This window comes from Phodopus roborovskii, unplaced genomic scaffold (assembly GCF_943737965.1).
Source record: "Phodopus roborovskii unplaced genomic scaffold, PHOROB, whole genome shotgun sequence".
In the NCBI taxonomy this organism is placed as follows: domain Eukaryota; kingdom Metazoa; phylum Chordata; class Mammalia; order Rodentia; family Cricetidae; genus Phodopus; species Phodopus roborovskii.
Genome location: NW_026126290.1, coordinates 1,951 through 18,633, shown reverse-complemented (window position 1 = coordinate 18,633; position 16,683 = coordinate 1,951). Strand labels below are relative to the sequence as shown.

The 16,683-nt window shown below is 33.4% G+C and overlaps 1 protein-coding gene across 1 annotated transcript in view; it reads right to left on the bottom strand.

Moving 5' to 3' along the window:
- The window catches only part of LOC127218679 (voltage-dependent calcium channel subunit alpha-2/delta-1-like), a gene marked incomplete at its 3' end in the record, with an annotated part of 106,604 nt that extends 90,244 nt beyond the window's left edge, over positions 1 to 16,360 (bottom strand). The window contains 1 exon segment of the mRNA XM_051179698.1: positions 16,192 to 16,360. Coding sequence (XP_051035655.1) covers positions 16,192 to 16,360 — 169 coding nt within the window.
- Between the last annotated feature and the right edge of the window lie 323 nt (positions 16,361 to 16,683).

Here is a 16,683-nt window from a genome sequence, read left to right as displayed (position 1 = left end):
CAAACCGGTTGGAGTGACAGTTCCAGTGATATTTTGTTGACAATAACAGACACTCAGGCACTGGAGGAGTTTGCAGACTCCTTTTACTCTCCAGAGCCCATCAGTGTAATAGGCCTTCCATTCAAACAGAAGAGATTGCAGCAAGCAGAGGGATCATGGCTACCATTGAAAGAGGACTTGGAAATGAACAATCCTTTACACTGGCATTGACAACACAAAGAACTAACCACATACTCTTACTAAAAACCCCACCAGAAGCATTTCCAAGGGGTTCCATGATCATTTTTTAGGTGATTTGGATATTTTTACTGTAACAGGTTTAACAATCTAACTCCAACATTTTGTCATTTGAGAAATAAAAATCATTATAACCCATTGTTCACCTTTTCTTGATCTGTACTTCACTCTCCCAATCTGGAGTGACCTTGATCTTCTGTTTGCCTAAGTTTTCTTTAGTGTGTACAATACAGTGTTTGTTTTCACGTGTTTGACTTGATTCACTTACTATCTTTCATTTCCAACTAACATCACAAATTATGCGCTTTTTGTCATTTTAACACAAATAATAATCAGTCATGTATATTTATCAATACTACAATTGAATCAATTTATCTAGCAAATAGCACAATGTGTTTATACCCATGATAATTATCTATTTGTTCCTAGGTGACTATAGGAGAAGAGTTCAAAAGTCCCCAACTTATGGAAATGCTGTTTGAGGAGAGAGAATTGCACATTGCCTCAATTTTTATTATTATGTATTAAACCTAGTTTTCAACTAAAACATGAATAAGCACAGATATTATATCATTTAAAATAAAACAAAACTTTCCCCTTTAAAACATTTTAATAATCATTGGTGAGATTCTCAATATCAACTGAACATGAACTCTGACCATTTCTTTTAATTTTCTCTGAGTTTAATAGAAAAGACGCAACAGAAGCAGTCATTTCGACCCGAATTTGACTGTGTATCACAAACCCAACTTACAACATATTATTATCAGAAACTAAATAAATACTTTGAGGGACAATTGGAGCCCACAAAGTACTTGCTCCAAAACATTTCCCAAGGTGGAAAGATGTCAGGTCTGTCTGGGAGGCTGATCTCTTGGGCTCACTACCCTGAGTGCCAAGACTAAAATACCCAGAAAGCTTATGGAATTTGAATTATTCAAAAGGGAAGAAGAGAAAGTGATTTGGATTGGTAGACCCATGTTCTTTGAATAACCCAGAGATCCTGAATAGAAAAACTTCCTGCAAAGGCAGAATTGATGGGATTTCATTAAAAATATATCTGATTTTCATTCTTGGAAAGAAAACTTGACTTTAAAAATTAACACCCGAGAGAATATTTCATAAAATAGAAAATTAAGTTCATATTAAATAAGAAATCCAATTTAATCTTAAGCAAATAGTCATCCCTTGATGTAAACCTTGATAACATATTGAAATTAATTTTACTATCCTTCCACTATCCTTACACACACACACACACACACACACACACACACACACACAACTTAATATTAATGTGATTGCTGTTTTTAAGAGAAACCTTATGTCCTTGTCAGTTTTTGTTCTGTATTAACTATGATGGAAGTCTGAATCTATACTACTGAGTGTCAGTTTCTTGGGCTTTTCAAAATAAACAATAGTAAATCTTTTGCATGTCTTTGTCTTATTAATTAGAATTCTTTATATTCATCCTAATTATCCTAATTAAGTATCAATCTGTATTTTTCCTGCTCTTTCTATTTGCTACTCCTAAATGTAAAACCTGTAATAATATCTTTGGTTAAAACCAAAAGTCTGAGCACTTTTCTCATAGTGTAACATGATATTTTTCCAGAGTTTTAAGATTTTATGTGCTTAAGTAGGGAAGCGTACTCCATTTTGGCTGGTTACTATTTAAATGGATATGTACCTATCATGTTCATCATCATTAATATAATTATTAGCATCCAGTTATGCTAGCCCCCTGTATACTGCCCAGACTTGAGTTTTGTATATGGACAAAAACAGGGTTCTTTATAATTTCACAACATTTAAAAGAAAATAAGGATAAAATTTTTATAATAATGGGAGCAGAGATTCTCCCATATGAATCTTTTCAGTCCCAAGAGCCGACCAATGATCTCCAATCAAATATTGCTTTCTAGAGTTGGTCTCTTATCAGAAATGATAAATTTTCTACTTGTACTATCAGTGATTTTAAGCATTATAATGGAGTCATTAAAATGAATACTACATAAAAACAAATAGACATATTTTCCAACACTCTTCTAAAAATTTCGGTATTTCCCTTAGTTCCTTATAAGTTAAAATACTATTAATATAGAAAACCTATTAGAGGGAAGGGTATAAATGATGTGAAGACTATATTCATGATGATATTTTCAAAGAAAATTTCAAAATTAAATTTATAAAGCATATAAATGATTAAAGTGTAATTTTGATCTAGATAATTTTTTAATATTAGACTTGAGTGAATTGTTTTATTTAACCTGGAATGAGTTTTACACAAAAAAATTCATATTTATGATGTGCACATACAACCCTGATGGGAATTATACTGATTATAAAATTGATATTTCAGTGAAGGCACATTTTGACCCTCTCTCTTTATTTGTCATCAATTGATTTCCTTAGTCTTAGGATTTTCTTCTGCTGTATTTTAGTGTTTTAATGTGATTTTCTAAGCAGAGATTCTAATTCTAATTTTTGAAATTCATAATGGCAAAATCATGGTCTGTATACAAATAGTTTTAAAGGAAATGAAATTATTTGACAGCATCTTACACTGAATTAAAAAACCCATTATATATACCAAATACAAGGTGAAGTACAAACATGTGAACAGTGTCAATATCAGTTTCAGTAAAGATTCTTTTTTCTCGGATCTTTATATATACAAAAGGAAAGAAGACATTTGTATAAATTTCAATTATGTTACTGGTGGAAGTTAAAGTCTCACCCAAAGGTTACTTAGAACAGATTTCCCATGTTCCCTGGACCAAAACCATGAGAACCAGTGCTAGAAAGAGATTCCCAAATGGCATAGACCGGTGTTTGGGAGGCACACAGGTGACAGAGGGACATGAAATTTTGCTACGATTCATCAGAAATTAACAAAGTATCACCAAGAAAATGTATTTAGAAGATGATATTCCAATGGGTAATGGATAAGTAAAAATGTACATTTTTAAAAATAAAACTTACAATCAAGTTTAAAAAATACATAGTATTGCTAAGTTGAAAATCATCAGTTCATATAATAGTTCAATTTGTTCCAGAGATAATTTGTATTATTTAAAATTTCCATTAAGCACCCATTCTTTGTTATAAGAAGTAATGGGAAAATGCTTAAGATAACTATAGCAATGTAAAGATCAATATAAATGTATTATAATATGTTGTATGGCTCTTATACTGCGACCAACTCTATGTGTACAGACATTTGAATAGCTAGCTTTCTTTTCCTCCGCCTCCTAATACAAGCTGAATTCAAATGTCTTCATTTTTGGATTTGGCCTCTGCCCTAGTGATTATAGAACACATGTTATTTCTATTAAACATTGTCATAAATTAACAGCACTATAATTTAGTCAGTGGGAATAGCCATTAACACCACATACTTGGGGTCATAAATTATTTAGAGTTTTATAAAATGAGCTAATAAACTAGATATATTACTTAAACATGTAAGATTTATGTAATTATATAATCTTTTATTCTGACTGTAGACTTAGAAATGAATAAAAGCATAAACTCCAAACTGTTGATGTTTAAATTCAATTAGCTAAAAATGAGCTTCAGGGTTTTTTTTCCTAAACAGCCACATTCCTAAATTCCAGATTAAAAAGAAGGAAAGAATATAAAAAATAAGGAAGCACAGATGTTCATTTTGTAGTTCTCAGGAAATCTTTAGGACTTAGGAAGTTTGTCTTAAAATTTATTTTGTAAATAAGGCATTTAAACAGAATTCTCAGTTTCTATTTTCCATTGTTTATTTCTATTAATTTTTAATTTTGGCAGGTTTCAAGTAGCCACAGATGCCCTTGAACTTCCTGTATATTGAAAGCCTCAGCCTTAAACTATTCTTACTCTCCCGTCATCATCTTCATCATCTTCCAAATAGATGCTAGCCATCATATCTGTTTCTAGAATTTTTACAGGTTAAATATTTGTTGGGAAATCCTGAGAGGCAAAGAAATACAGATTGAATTAATTAGTTGTGAATTTTATGAATAGTAGAATAAAAACATGACAAAGATGAGTGCATTAATAGTGATGCATCAATATGGACATACCAGAACACATTTTATAATTGTCTGTTGGTATATTTACATATGTTTTAAATATATTAAATCCCTAAAATCAGGTCATCTTTTGAACTTTGAAGAGAGGTTATATAATATTTTCACTTTTTTATTGATATCCCATTCTTGTTAGAATTCAAAAGATCATTACATCCTTACCAATTAGTATTTTATCTGTCATGTATTTATCATCCATCATCTATTTATATATATCTATCTATCCTCTATAGTCTTTTTTAGAATATATGAAAGTGGGACTTACCTTAAAAAAGTTGTAGTAGTGGATTGTGTATATCAATAAATATTAAACTGACTTAAGTAAAATTGAAGTATATAAATGTCATCCTATTTTAGCTATTACATAACATTGGTTTAAAGATTTAAAGTTTAGAATTAAGTTTTATCAACTGGATACCTAAAAGAGGCTTAGATTTAAAAAAAAAACCCTTTCAGAAATCTTAAGTGGAATTATGTTACAAAATTTAATAAATAATCAACCATTTTAAGAACTAACTTTTCAAATAGCTGATTCAATCACAAATACATGAATGCCACAATAATATTCTAAATAATACATACTGAGAATAGATTTCTCAGATTAAAAGTAATTCTATTTTATTAAATTATATGTTTTGTTATATGAAACTATAGATTAAATCATTCCCTTTAGCCTGTCCAAACTCTTTCATATACCCCTTTGCTCTCTATTTTCATTGATAATTGTTACAAGCATACACACAGACACACACACATGCACACACATACTCTCATATATATATATAGAAATGTATATAAATATATATATATATATATATATATATATACATATATATCAGTACATGAATGAACTTTAAGAATCTTGAAGAAAACAATTCATACAAAAACTTACTTCTACTTTGAGGATAAAAGTATTAAATATTTTTATATTTAATTAAATATTAAGTACCAAATATTAAGTACCAATTTCACAGTAAGCTGTGAAATTATCCATTTTATTTGTTTATTAGGTCATTTATATTCTCTTGTGAGCTGCTTTCTTTCATTTTTGTTTTCAGTTTTATAAGGAGCTAATGATTATAGGGATAAGAAAAATAATTATTATGGAGTAAAAATATTATCTTCCAGGTCCATAAGGATGGGTGACTTATAAAAGGTGAAGATAAATGGTTAATTAGTTCTACATATAAGGAATAGCATCTTCATTAAAGATTCAATCTTTTAAAATCCAGAACTTCCAATCAACTGTCTATTTTACACTTCTGGAGACTTCTGGCCTAGCCATCACCAGTGTGTTTTCATGCTGTTTTTGTTGTTGTTGTTTGCTTGTTTGTTTTCCCTCAAGACAGCCTTTCTTGTGTAGCAGCTCTGCCTGTCCTAGAACACACTTGGTAGATCAGGCTGGCCTCAAACACACAGAGATCCACCAGCCTCTGCCTCTCAAGTGCTGGGCCAAAAGGTACGCATGACCATGCCTGGCAAATAGCAACTGATTCTCACATACCCAGGAAACATAAATATTAAGACTTTTTCCAGTCATGTTCCAGATGTTAGTCAAAACAATAATTTTGTATATTTTATATAAAATTTGAACAAAATTAGAAAGGACACTTGCTATCACCTTAAATATCCCACAACTTCAGAAGGAGTTTCAAAATCCCATGTACTATTATTCAGATAAGTTTACAACTATTGATGACTGGCTTTGAAAGCTATAGCTCACTTAAATATCTTTCTCTTTTTAGTAGAATTTTATAAATATTTCAAATACATTTTTATTCCTAGTGAGAATTTAGTAAGATTTTATCCATGAAGCAAAATGCCAGATGATTTAAAAAGTCCCCATCTCAGGTTCCAACCACTATTTTCTCTCGAATTGTCAATCCTGTTTTTAATTTGCAGTGAACAGTACTGTCAATCTGTTGTGGGAGCTATTTTAAGATTTCATTATCTCTCTTCTCCAACCTTTGAGTGGCCCGTCACTTGTTATACCCATCATCAAAGTTAGCCGATGATACAACTGATTCCAGCCTTCAATTTTATTGAGACATTGAATTGCACAATACACTTTGTCCTTTCCTCCCTCTGTGGTTCCTTTCTAGAAACAAAAAAAAAAATTATTTGTATTCTCCTACAGACAGTAAGAAAATTCTAGCAATAACAAGACATCTTACAAATCTTTGAATATTAATTTAAAAATTTATAAAGTATTTTTCTACAACACCAAGGTGTATGAACTGAAAACAACACAAATGGGAGGAAACTTAGTAATCATAGTGCAATATTTGAGTTCTAGCATACAATGGATACTGAAGTGTTGGTTGTGAGCAGTGCTTTTGAAAGGGTAGATGGGAGGATTCTTAAGTGAAATGTGTAAGGTAGAAAGTTCTGGTACTTGGGTGATATGCACAGGTGTTGTTAACCTCAAGTGGGAAAATGGTTTTAGTGCCCAAATTAGTTACATATGCTGATGCAGACTCTTGAATTCTAAGTATTCTTAATTCACTTAATTTTTTTCAGTGTTGATTCTTAAGCCCAGGACCTGGGGCAGCAGTGACAAAAACAATGTCACCGAGCTACCCTCAGCTTGACATGCTGAGTACGAAGTGCACTAAGAACACTTTCCACTGAAAAGGTCTTAAACATTGGCCTGATCTGAAGGAACATGAGACAAGCTCAGAATGTAATACAAAACATTAACCCTAACCATGTCCTGACTTGGTCTGCTGTCATTGCATCTGCTAAGGGTTGGGGGAGAACAGAGCACTGTGTTCATGAAGTCCCCAAGGTAAGTCTGAGGGGCAGGTTAAAGACTTGAAAGTAATGGAAGTGTCTGCATCAAGTTCATAATACAACAGTGAACATGATTCTTTTGTTGCTGTTGGTCCAATGAAGTCACAGAAAACAAGACCCCAATGCTCAGTGAAAACCTTAAGGTCTGTCCCCACGAGGAATAATCGGCCTAAATACCTATAAGTACAACATTACACAGTCACCTAAGACACCCAGGGAGGTAACTTCATCCTTCTGCAACTTCCTTCCCCTGTGCTTCTACCTCTGACCCTTCCAGCAGCCAGGGAAGGAAGACACTGATGTCTATATACATATGAGAATACTACATGGTAGTAGACTGAGTCAAGAGCAGTTTTTGACATTAGTTCTAAGATTATATTTACCCATTTTATTATTTTTAAAGTCTCTCTTCCCCCTCTCTCTCATGCATACACTCATGTGTGAGCTGGCATACACACACACACACACACACACACACACACACACACACACACCCTTATCCACAGGAAGTCTCTAAAAATTTTTAGGAGGCTAACAAATAAGTTAGACTTTCATAGTGAGATTCATTTAGGACATGTATAAAATGATAATGGAAAACAAAATGAATTTTTCAAAATAATGCTCTACTGGTTTGTAGTAGTCCCATTTTTAGCATCTACAGCTGTAGTTCATAACTGTATGTAACTCTGCTTTCAGAGGATCTAATAACATTTTTCAGGCTACATAGGCACCTGCTCACATGTATTGCACATACATGCATGTAAGAAAAACACTCAGGAATTAATATAAAATAAAAAACAAGTCTTTAAAGAACAAGCAAAATATTCCCTTAAAATGCTTCTTGTGTTTTAATTAAGTTTGACTGCTTCACAAATTCAAACATTCCAAAATTATTCTAAAATGCAATCTGTTTTTAACATGGACAGGGTAATATTATCTGTGAAGCCTAATAAAATAGCAATATATCAGAATTACTCCTGAACACAAATACTGCATTGAGAATAGAAGGACAATCCATCGGGTATTATGATATTATTTTGTCTTTCTAAAAAAAAAATTGGTAGCTGAGTAAATTTATCTTCTGTATGTGTTGATTTCACCTATAAATGTATCAATTTATTCATAACATGTAACTTCCCATTTGACATTGCTTTTTCAACTAGAAATATGAGCTTTTTGCTGTCATTTTTGATGATAAATACATTTCAATAACTCAATCACTTCAGGTGAAATTTTGAAGTTGAGATTCTGAAATAAGTTCAATGAAGAAGTACATTTCATTCTCAGCAACATGGGTAGCTGGTATAGACGCTCACCTGAATCTAGAAGTTCTCGCCAGCCTAGGCAACAATGAAAGATTTTTATCTCAAACTAAAGCCACAACAACGATATAAAACAAAAATTAATCCAGAAATAAAGGCAAAAAAGGTCTAGCAACAAAAAAATGTCTACTGGCAGCCAAGTAGTTCTAAATAATACTCCACAAGAATGGAGAAGAAATAGTTAAAAACACATATGCCCAGGTGGTAAACAAACACTTCTAAAAGACAGGGATAGTAAAGAAACAGTTTTAAACCATTAATTATAGGGACGAGGAACCCCTCTAACAAAGAAAGGGGCAATCCTTATTACATCTTCTTCCCAGTGGCTTCACAAAATCTCCAAAGTTTTGTGGAGACACAATTTAACTCAATGTCATTTTCAAAGCCTATAATAAAACTGTTAATATGAATTGGTCTATTATTGGGTAACCCAAAATAAATTATAAGACTGGTCTCTATGTAATTAGAATGATACTGTGTCATAGGCATTTCGGGTATCAGAAAATGAACACAATGGTGCTCTCTAGGACTTGCATATATTGCAAAAACATCAATAGAGAAGGTAATAAAGCAAGTACTGGTTTATCTCAGAGTAGAATTGCTCCTCTTATGTCAGTTATTAAGTATAGTCAAATTATCACAGCCTAAAATGTATGACTGAACCTCAGGCTTGGCCTCCATGTCCTTTTATGATGTCCCTACAATTTCACTGCTCTGTTGCTAATGAGGAGCAATACTAATTATTTAGCTAATCCCTTTGTTACAATAGATGATCACTTTGCCACAGGATGAATTGTTCTTTCAAGGGTGCCCTTTCCTAACACTTAATCATATTTCTGCTTGTATGATTCAGAATCAAACCTTTCAATTTAAATTGCTTTTTAAAAAGATGAAATCAAAGCCACTCTGCTAATGTTAGAGCTATGGAAACATCTTACTGACAGTTCTTTAAAAACAGACATCTTTGAGTTATTTGGCATCAAACTGTATCATATGATGATCCACCATTTATAATTGAAGCTAACTGAAAAACAAACCCTCTGCTGAAATGAAATCAGTAAACATGACCTATCAATGAAATCATTTTTATCATTGTGTTTTTATTTAAATTTTGTTTATGATAAATACTAACATGAAAATTATTGCTTTGAAAATTGAAACAGGGTGGATTGAGTGTTCAACAGGGTACTGAATGCATTAGGAAATCTGATCTTTGGGGGATATTTATCTGGGGTGCTCCCAAAGTAGCTAGTATATATCAGGTTATTAAGCCTATAAGAGATTTAAACAAGAGTAGGTTACCATATAGCAAAGATTAAACCAACTCTTTGAAAGTCTACTTTATTTCCAATATGCTCAATAGCTAATATATTAAAATGTTTTCTTACAATTATTTATTACAAAACAAATTTGGTATAGTTTAGAGAAACATGGCAGTATTTTGTATTCATCTTATTTTAGTATTTGGAGATTTACCAACAAGTGGACAAGATCAAGCTCTGGTTTATAGATTCCTTATATTCATTAACATGAAATCATTTACTACAACCCACAGGGTACGTTACTTCCTCTGCAGATGAAGAAGCTAAGCAACAATTCATATCTAATTATTTCAAATTCTGTTTTTGGCCATATGTAAATTTTAATGCAAAGCTTATAATTCATTTTGTTATTTAGGATGTTACAGTTTTCCAGAAACAACAAATATCTTATTTTCATTTACCTTTATATGCTGGAGAAAAGAATCTCGATTATTTGAGGTTGTCAATGAATTTGAATGTAAACATTTTAATCTTATAAAATGTGTCAGAGTATGCATTTGCTGAGATGATAAAGCAAGTTTCTCAAGGCAAGTAAATTTAACAGTTAATGACATTACCAGTGTATCCAATGTCTCTCTCTTTCTCCATACACACACATACACAAACACACACACACACACACACACACACACACACACACACACACAGGAGAGAGAGAGAGAGAGAGAGAGAGAGAGAGAAAGCATCCATCATGTATTATCAAACAGGAATTTACAAGAATATCTAGGCTGCTCTTGGACTCAGTATCTCAAGTGATTCTCCTACGAAAGCCAGGGAGCATACCCATATGCCAGTGTCTCAGCTCAGTATTCAATGGTGTACATCCTTTTTGGAAAAATCAGTTGCTAAAACTTATAAAACAGCATAAGCACTTCAAACAGAAGACAAGAAAACATTTTTATTCTGCATAATTAATACCCTTTGAGCTCATGGTAAGTAGTTATAGCCTCATGATAAACTTTGATCAAGATAAGTTAGTTGAAATATTGGTGATTATTAGTAGTTTAAAACTTCAAAACAATATGACTCCTGAAAATTTTCATGTCTTATCAAAACTAACATCTTTTAATAAAATTATGTCCATTTATTTCGCCATTACTAAAACTGAAATAATAACTGCCTTACTTAAATTCTAGGGCACATATAGGACAAAACCACATGAGCTTTGAAAAAGTTATACAACCTCAAGACCTGGTCTTTATTTCTCTAACTGGTTAATCTATCATCTTTTTTTATTTCCTATTTGGTTGTATTCATGAGATTTATCACAGCAATCATCAGACTCATCTATAATAAGAAAAAAAAGTGACAAAATGCTTTTTCAGAAATTAGTTTTAATTAAAAATTCTAATTTTCAAGGGAAAAAATGTAATCCTTTTCATATTCCATAAAATACAAGTTTAAAAGTTTCTGGGGTTAAAGTATGATCAGAGGATAGCATTTCCTAGAAGCAGTCTCCAGATTCTCTTCATGTTGAATGAGTTGGGATCTCTGACTTTTGTAGGAAGAAAAAACCTGGTGTGCTGGATCCTAAAACACACTCTTCCCACAACACCTTTCAGCTCCTTGTATGGGACAGTGAAGCCTTTTGTCTGCTTTGCAGACTCCTGTTCCACATTCCAATCTCAGCCCCTCCTTTTCTGGTGTTCTTGAACCAAAGACAGATAAGGTATATTTTTCTTGTTCATTTAACTGTTGCTTTTGGTGGGGGGGGTGGGGATGGTTCTGGTTTTACTGTGTAGCCCTGTACGGTCTGGAACTCATTATATGGACCACAAGTTGACCTCTACCTCACTGGTATCGACCTGCCTCACTCTAAAATGTGCCATACCCAACTTTTTTCTTTAGAAGAAAGTTGTATGGGATTGGAAAGAGGGCACAATTGTTAATAGCATTTGCAGCTTTTTCAGAGGACCAAGGTTCAGTTTCCAGCACCCAAGTGATGGCTCATAACTATTTAAATTCAGTTTCAGAGGCTGTTTTCCTTCTTCTGGCCTCAAAAGCACTGGGCAGGTACATGGTATACTCATAGGCATGCAGTCAACACACTATATACATTCTCTACAAACTTTGTCTAAATAAACAAAAACAGTACATGCTATTAAATGACTGTAAATCTATAGAATAGTCTAAGAAGATAGTCCTGAAATGATTAAAATATTAGTAAAATTCTGTGCTCAAACAAATCTGGGGCATTGGGATGCAGCTCAATGCAGAGTGCCTGCCTAGTATGAGCTTGACCCATGTCAATGCACACATTTAGAAACAAAGAACTGAGAAAATAATTAGTTCACAATATCCAGAGCTTGTTTTTGTTTATAGTCTAAATGAGATCTGAAAATTAAGTGGTTTGGGTATAAATCAAAATGTAGCAATCAATAAGGAACCCAGACATGAAAAATTGAGATGGTGCTCTAATTGAAGCTATAATTTTGAAAATTTAAATATATAATTGACTGAAAATAATAACATTTCAATTCAAGGGACTTTAAAAAGTAATTTCCTTGGGAAATTTGAACATGAATTGGTTCTGAGATGCAGCCACACAAATGCCTTTGAGCAAAGGGAGGCTGTTCTTGCGTTAAGCCTTCAATTACAGTATACTTTCATATTCATTAAACTCAGGAACTTACAGCAGTCCTTGTACCTGGCTCATTCTGAGGAACCAACTGTTGGCTACTAGGAATTACAGACTCTCCAGACCTTGCTGACATTTCTAATTTGAGTCCTGTCATTTGCTCATGCAATGCAAAGTGCTGGATGGGAATTTTAAAGGTGTATGGGCCACAAGAGGTTAGCAGTGCACTGATGAGATATCATCAAACGATGATGCAATATCCAGAAAAAAGGCAGGCTGAACAAATGAACCAAATTTTGAACTTTTCTCTTTTTGTTTTCAAAGTAATACTACCATGTAATGTTTAAAAAGCATAAGCATTCATCTCCTTGATTTTCAAGCTAATAATATTATTCTTTGTGACTTTAAAACTTTTTACAGATGCTTACAAATAGTTTATTCTAAATTGGGAACAAAAGTATTTATATAGTCAACATTCTTGTACATTTAAAAAAATAGTGTATGGTATGTAAAAAATTAATATCAAAAAAATGTATGTTTTTCTCTGTAAGTGTTTACACCTGTTCTTGGGTATAATATATGAAGACTTTAGCTATGAATGCTATTTCACTAAAAGTAACAAGTACATAAGAATCATTAAATGGGGGACAGGGGGAGAGGCATCACCTATAGGGTTAAAGCACGGGGATCTCAATTTGGATCTCCATTACACATGAAAGAGCGGGTAGGCAGGAAGATAAGTCTGAAACTCCGGCAGTGGGTGTCCAGGTTAGGCAGTAGTGGATCTGTGAAGCCAACTGAATAGCCACCCTAATTGAATCAGTGAGCTCCAGGTTAGTGAGAGAGCTTCTCAAAAAATAAAGACAGTGACTGCAGGAGGCAACCACCATCAGCCTCTGGCCTCTATACACAGAGGTACACAACAACACTACCCAAGAGGAAGAAAACAGGAGGGGCTGGGAGAATGATTCATTCATTATGGTACTTCCCTGACTCTTTTAGGGTTAGGACCGAGGTTTGTTTCCTACAGTTCACATAAAGATACTGAGTTTTATGATGGGTGAATGTAATTTAAGTGCAGAGCAGGTAGACACAGAAGATTCCTGGGAGAGACACACACACACACACACATACACATATACACACACACACACATACACACAAACACACAAATACACACTTGCATGAATAAAGACTTGTTCAAGAAAGAATTTTCCAGAGGACCTTTGTTTGGTCCATTGCCACTCAGGTTGCATCTATTACTCCAGCTTAAAAAAAAAAAAACTTCTGTGGCCAAAGAAGTGGACATATACATGCACATACACAGGAAAAATCACATACATAATTAAAAATAACAAAGTAAATACATAGCATGAGAACATGAAGCCCATCCTGTAAAGTGTCTTACTTCTTGTAGACAATGTTGGTTCTAAAATCATCAAATGTTAATCTATGAACTTATAAAAATACTTTGTTTTTATAGCAAATGTCAGTTATGTCTCCTACTGAGAAACAAACAGATATTCAGGCAGAGCTGCACTAACTTTATTTAGGTATGTGAGTGCATTTGTTTCATATCAAGAATTCATGAGAGTACACATGCTAAAGAAAATAAGCCACACAATATGGCTGTTTGGTGAAAAAACTCCTTGACTAGGTTATCATGAGACCCAAAAGATAACTAATGGAACATAGAACAAAACAGTTTGAGTCATAATTTTACATATTTTCCTGTTATTTTTTCTTCATTGTAAATGCAAAGATAGACACAAATCACATCAACTAATGACAGGAAAACAGAAAAATATAAACTTAAGGTTTTTAAAAATTGAGGAACTGTACAAAATATATTAACATTCAATGAATCAGGTTGTATAAGCATAACTAATTTTAATATTTAAGTATGTCCAGGAATGTTTGATTGCATGTTTACCATGTGCATCTCTAGTGTCCACAGAGGTAAGAAGAGGACATCATTGGGTGCTGGGAATCAAACCTGGGTCCTCTGTAAGAGCCGCGGTGCTCTTAACTATTGAGCCATCTTATCAGTTAAAAGGATCTTGTAAAGTGTAATCACAATAATTAATGTTGTGATTCACAAATAAAAAATAATTCATTTAAAAGGCTTGGGATCTCACAGTGTGAATCAAGAAAGATGTTATTTTCAGTGTCATGTATTAACAAACTTTGTACACACACAACTTTCTCACTAAAAGTAGGACAATCAAACCTCTAAAAGAACCTATACTCTGAAAGTTAGCAAGTGTTTTTCAAATTAATGAAAAGAGTAAAGACTGAGATGTGAGTGGGTAGCACTACACTTGCCAAGTGAATACGATGAGACCATGGGTGCCCACCCCCAGCAGCACAGGAAACAAAAATGGACAGGATTAATGAAGGAATAATACACGTTAACAAGAGGTGAAATTCATGTGATACAAAGATGCATGCATGCATTTCACATTACTTTAATAAATAGCCTCAGAAAACATCTACCAATAAAATATGCTTTACAAAATTCTTAACACTTGCATTCATCTAAATAAATGAGGCTAATAATAGTGAATTCTACTATAAGCCTACCTTGGGTTTGCTATTATTCAGAGAACTGAAATTATATTGATACTTCATCCTCACATGGTTTTTAGGTCTGTAATCTTACTTCATTTTGCATCTAGGAAAATGTTTGCTAAAAAGGTGATTGGTTGAGAAACAATTTGCTTAAGTTTACATCCAAGCTCATGCAATCTAGCTCCTGGAATCAAACAATTTCAGGTATGCTCTGGATACTTGATAAATTCTATAGTTTGTCCATTGCTGAGAATATGAAATATTTTTTTAATGCACAGTGAGTTTTTTTTTTGTTTTTTATTTATGTCCGGTGGGTCTTGACATACAGAAGGGATTCAGGGAAAAGGCTAGGGGGAAATGGATGGGAGCCCATGGGAACGACAGAGTCAAGACCAAATGCCTGGATTACAAATCCAGAAAAGCCCCAACAGGACCCTGAGTTCACCTTTATTAATGCAAGAAAATCCCCAGGAGACAGCAAAAGCTTCTCCCTGTTTCTTCCTAATTGCACACCCTCCTCCCTTTCTTAAAGTGAATTCATCTTAGCTGAGAGTCTTAGGTCAATTTCCGTTCCAAGAGAAAATTAATTTGTATCTTGATCCAACATTCTCTTGGAAAATTAAGAGGTTTTTAGTCTGTTCAGTGGTAAAGAGAAAGCCACACTGACAGACATTGCAAGAAGTGGTAGAGGCAGTAGTCTAAAACTGCAGTCTGAAACACACGCTTTCTCTCCCTTTACCAACGGTGTGGCTTACACATGCACAATGTGTATCTGTGCTATTCTGTTCTAAAGAACAAATGTGTGTGTGTATATATATATATATATATATATATATATATATATATATATATAGAGAGAGGGGAGAGAGAGAAATATCTTTTGAAAGATATCTCATACTAACTAGGATATCAGAATGATTTACACAAGAGTAGATCAGAACAACCCCTACTTTCCAATAAGGGGTTCTAGAAGCTATGTGGTAGAAACTATACATAAAAATCACATTTGTCACATTGCATAATGGAGTCTACCTATACTATTTTGTTGTTGTTATGTGTGTGTGTGCATAAGCGAGTGTGATGTGACTGTTTAGTTATGCAATATTTGCTTCTAGAGACTGAACCCAGGAAGGCGTTATATAGTAGTTAAGCAATCTACTACAGAGCTCTAACTAAAGCCTTCCCATAGATTCTTATATACTTTGTAACAGAGACAGTTTTCTTTCTCTAAATAAGACATGAAGGCATGCTCAGCATCCCAATAATTCTGCAAGTTTTTTACTAACAGCCCTCATAGATGTCCGTGGGAATATGGACAACTGCATGTTGATAGGATATCTGGCGTCCAAAATTAGCATCTTCAATAAAAACAGGTTTAGTCAGTTGGCTGCCTGGTTCCCTCTCATTTTTTTCAGGTACGAAGGAAAAAGAAGATAAAGCAACTTTATAAATCATTTTAACAGATGTTTTCACATTCACCTTCTTGCTTGCTCAGTATATCTTCTTCAAAGATAGAGCTACATTCTAATGAGTGCCTACATATCATTGCTTATACAGATTTCCATCCACGCATTAGCACTCAATTTAAATGCTCATATAATCTCAATTAAAACTAACTTCTTTCCCAATTCCTTCAAGTTGGCAGCATTCCAGAAACATCTAAGCACTTTCTCTTAAAATACATGTGAGGATAAAGATTTAAAGCACAAAATGAATATCCCAAGACAACTGTATTTAAATTATCCACTTGAAATAAATTTTAGGTTTATGTTACAAGC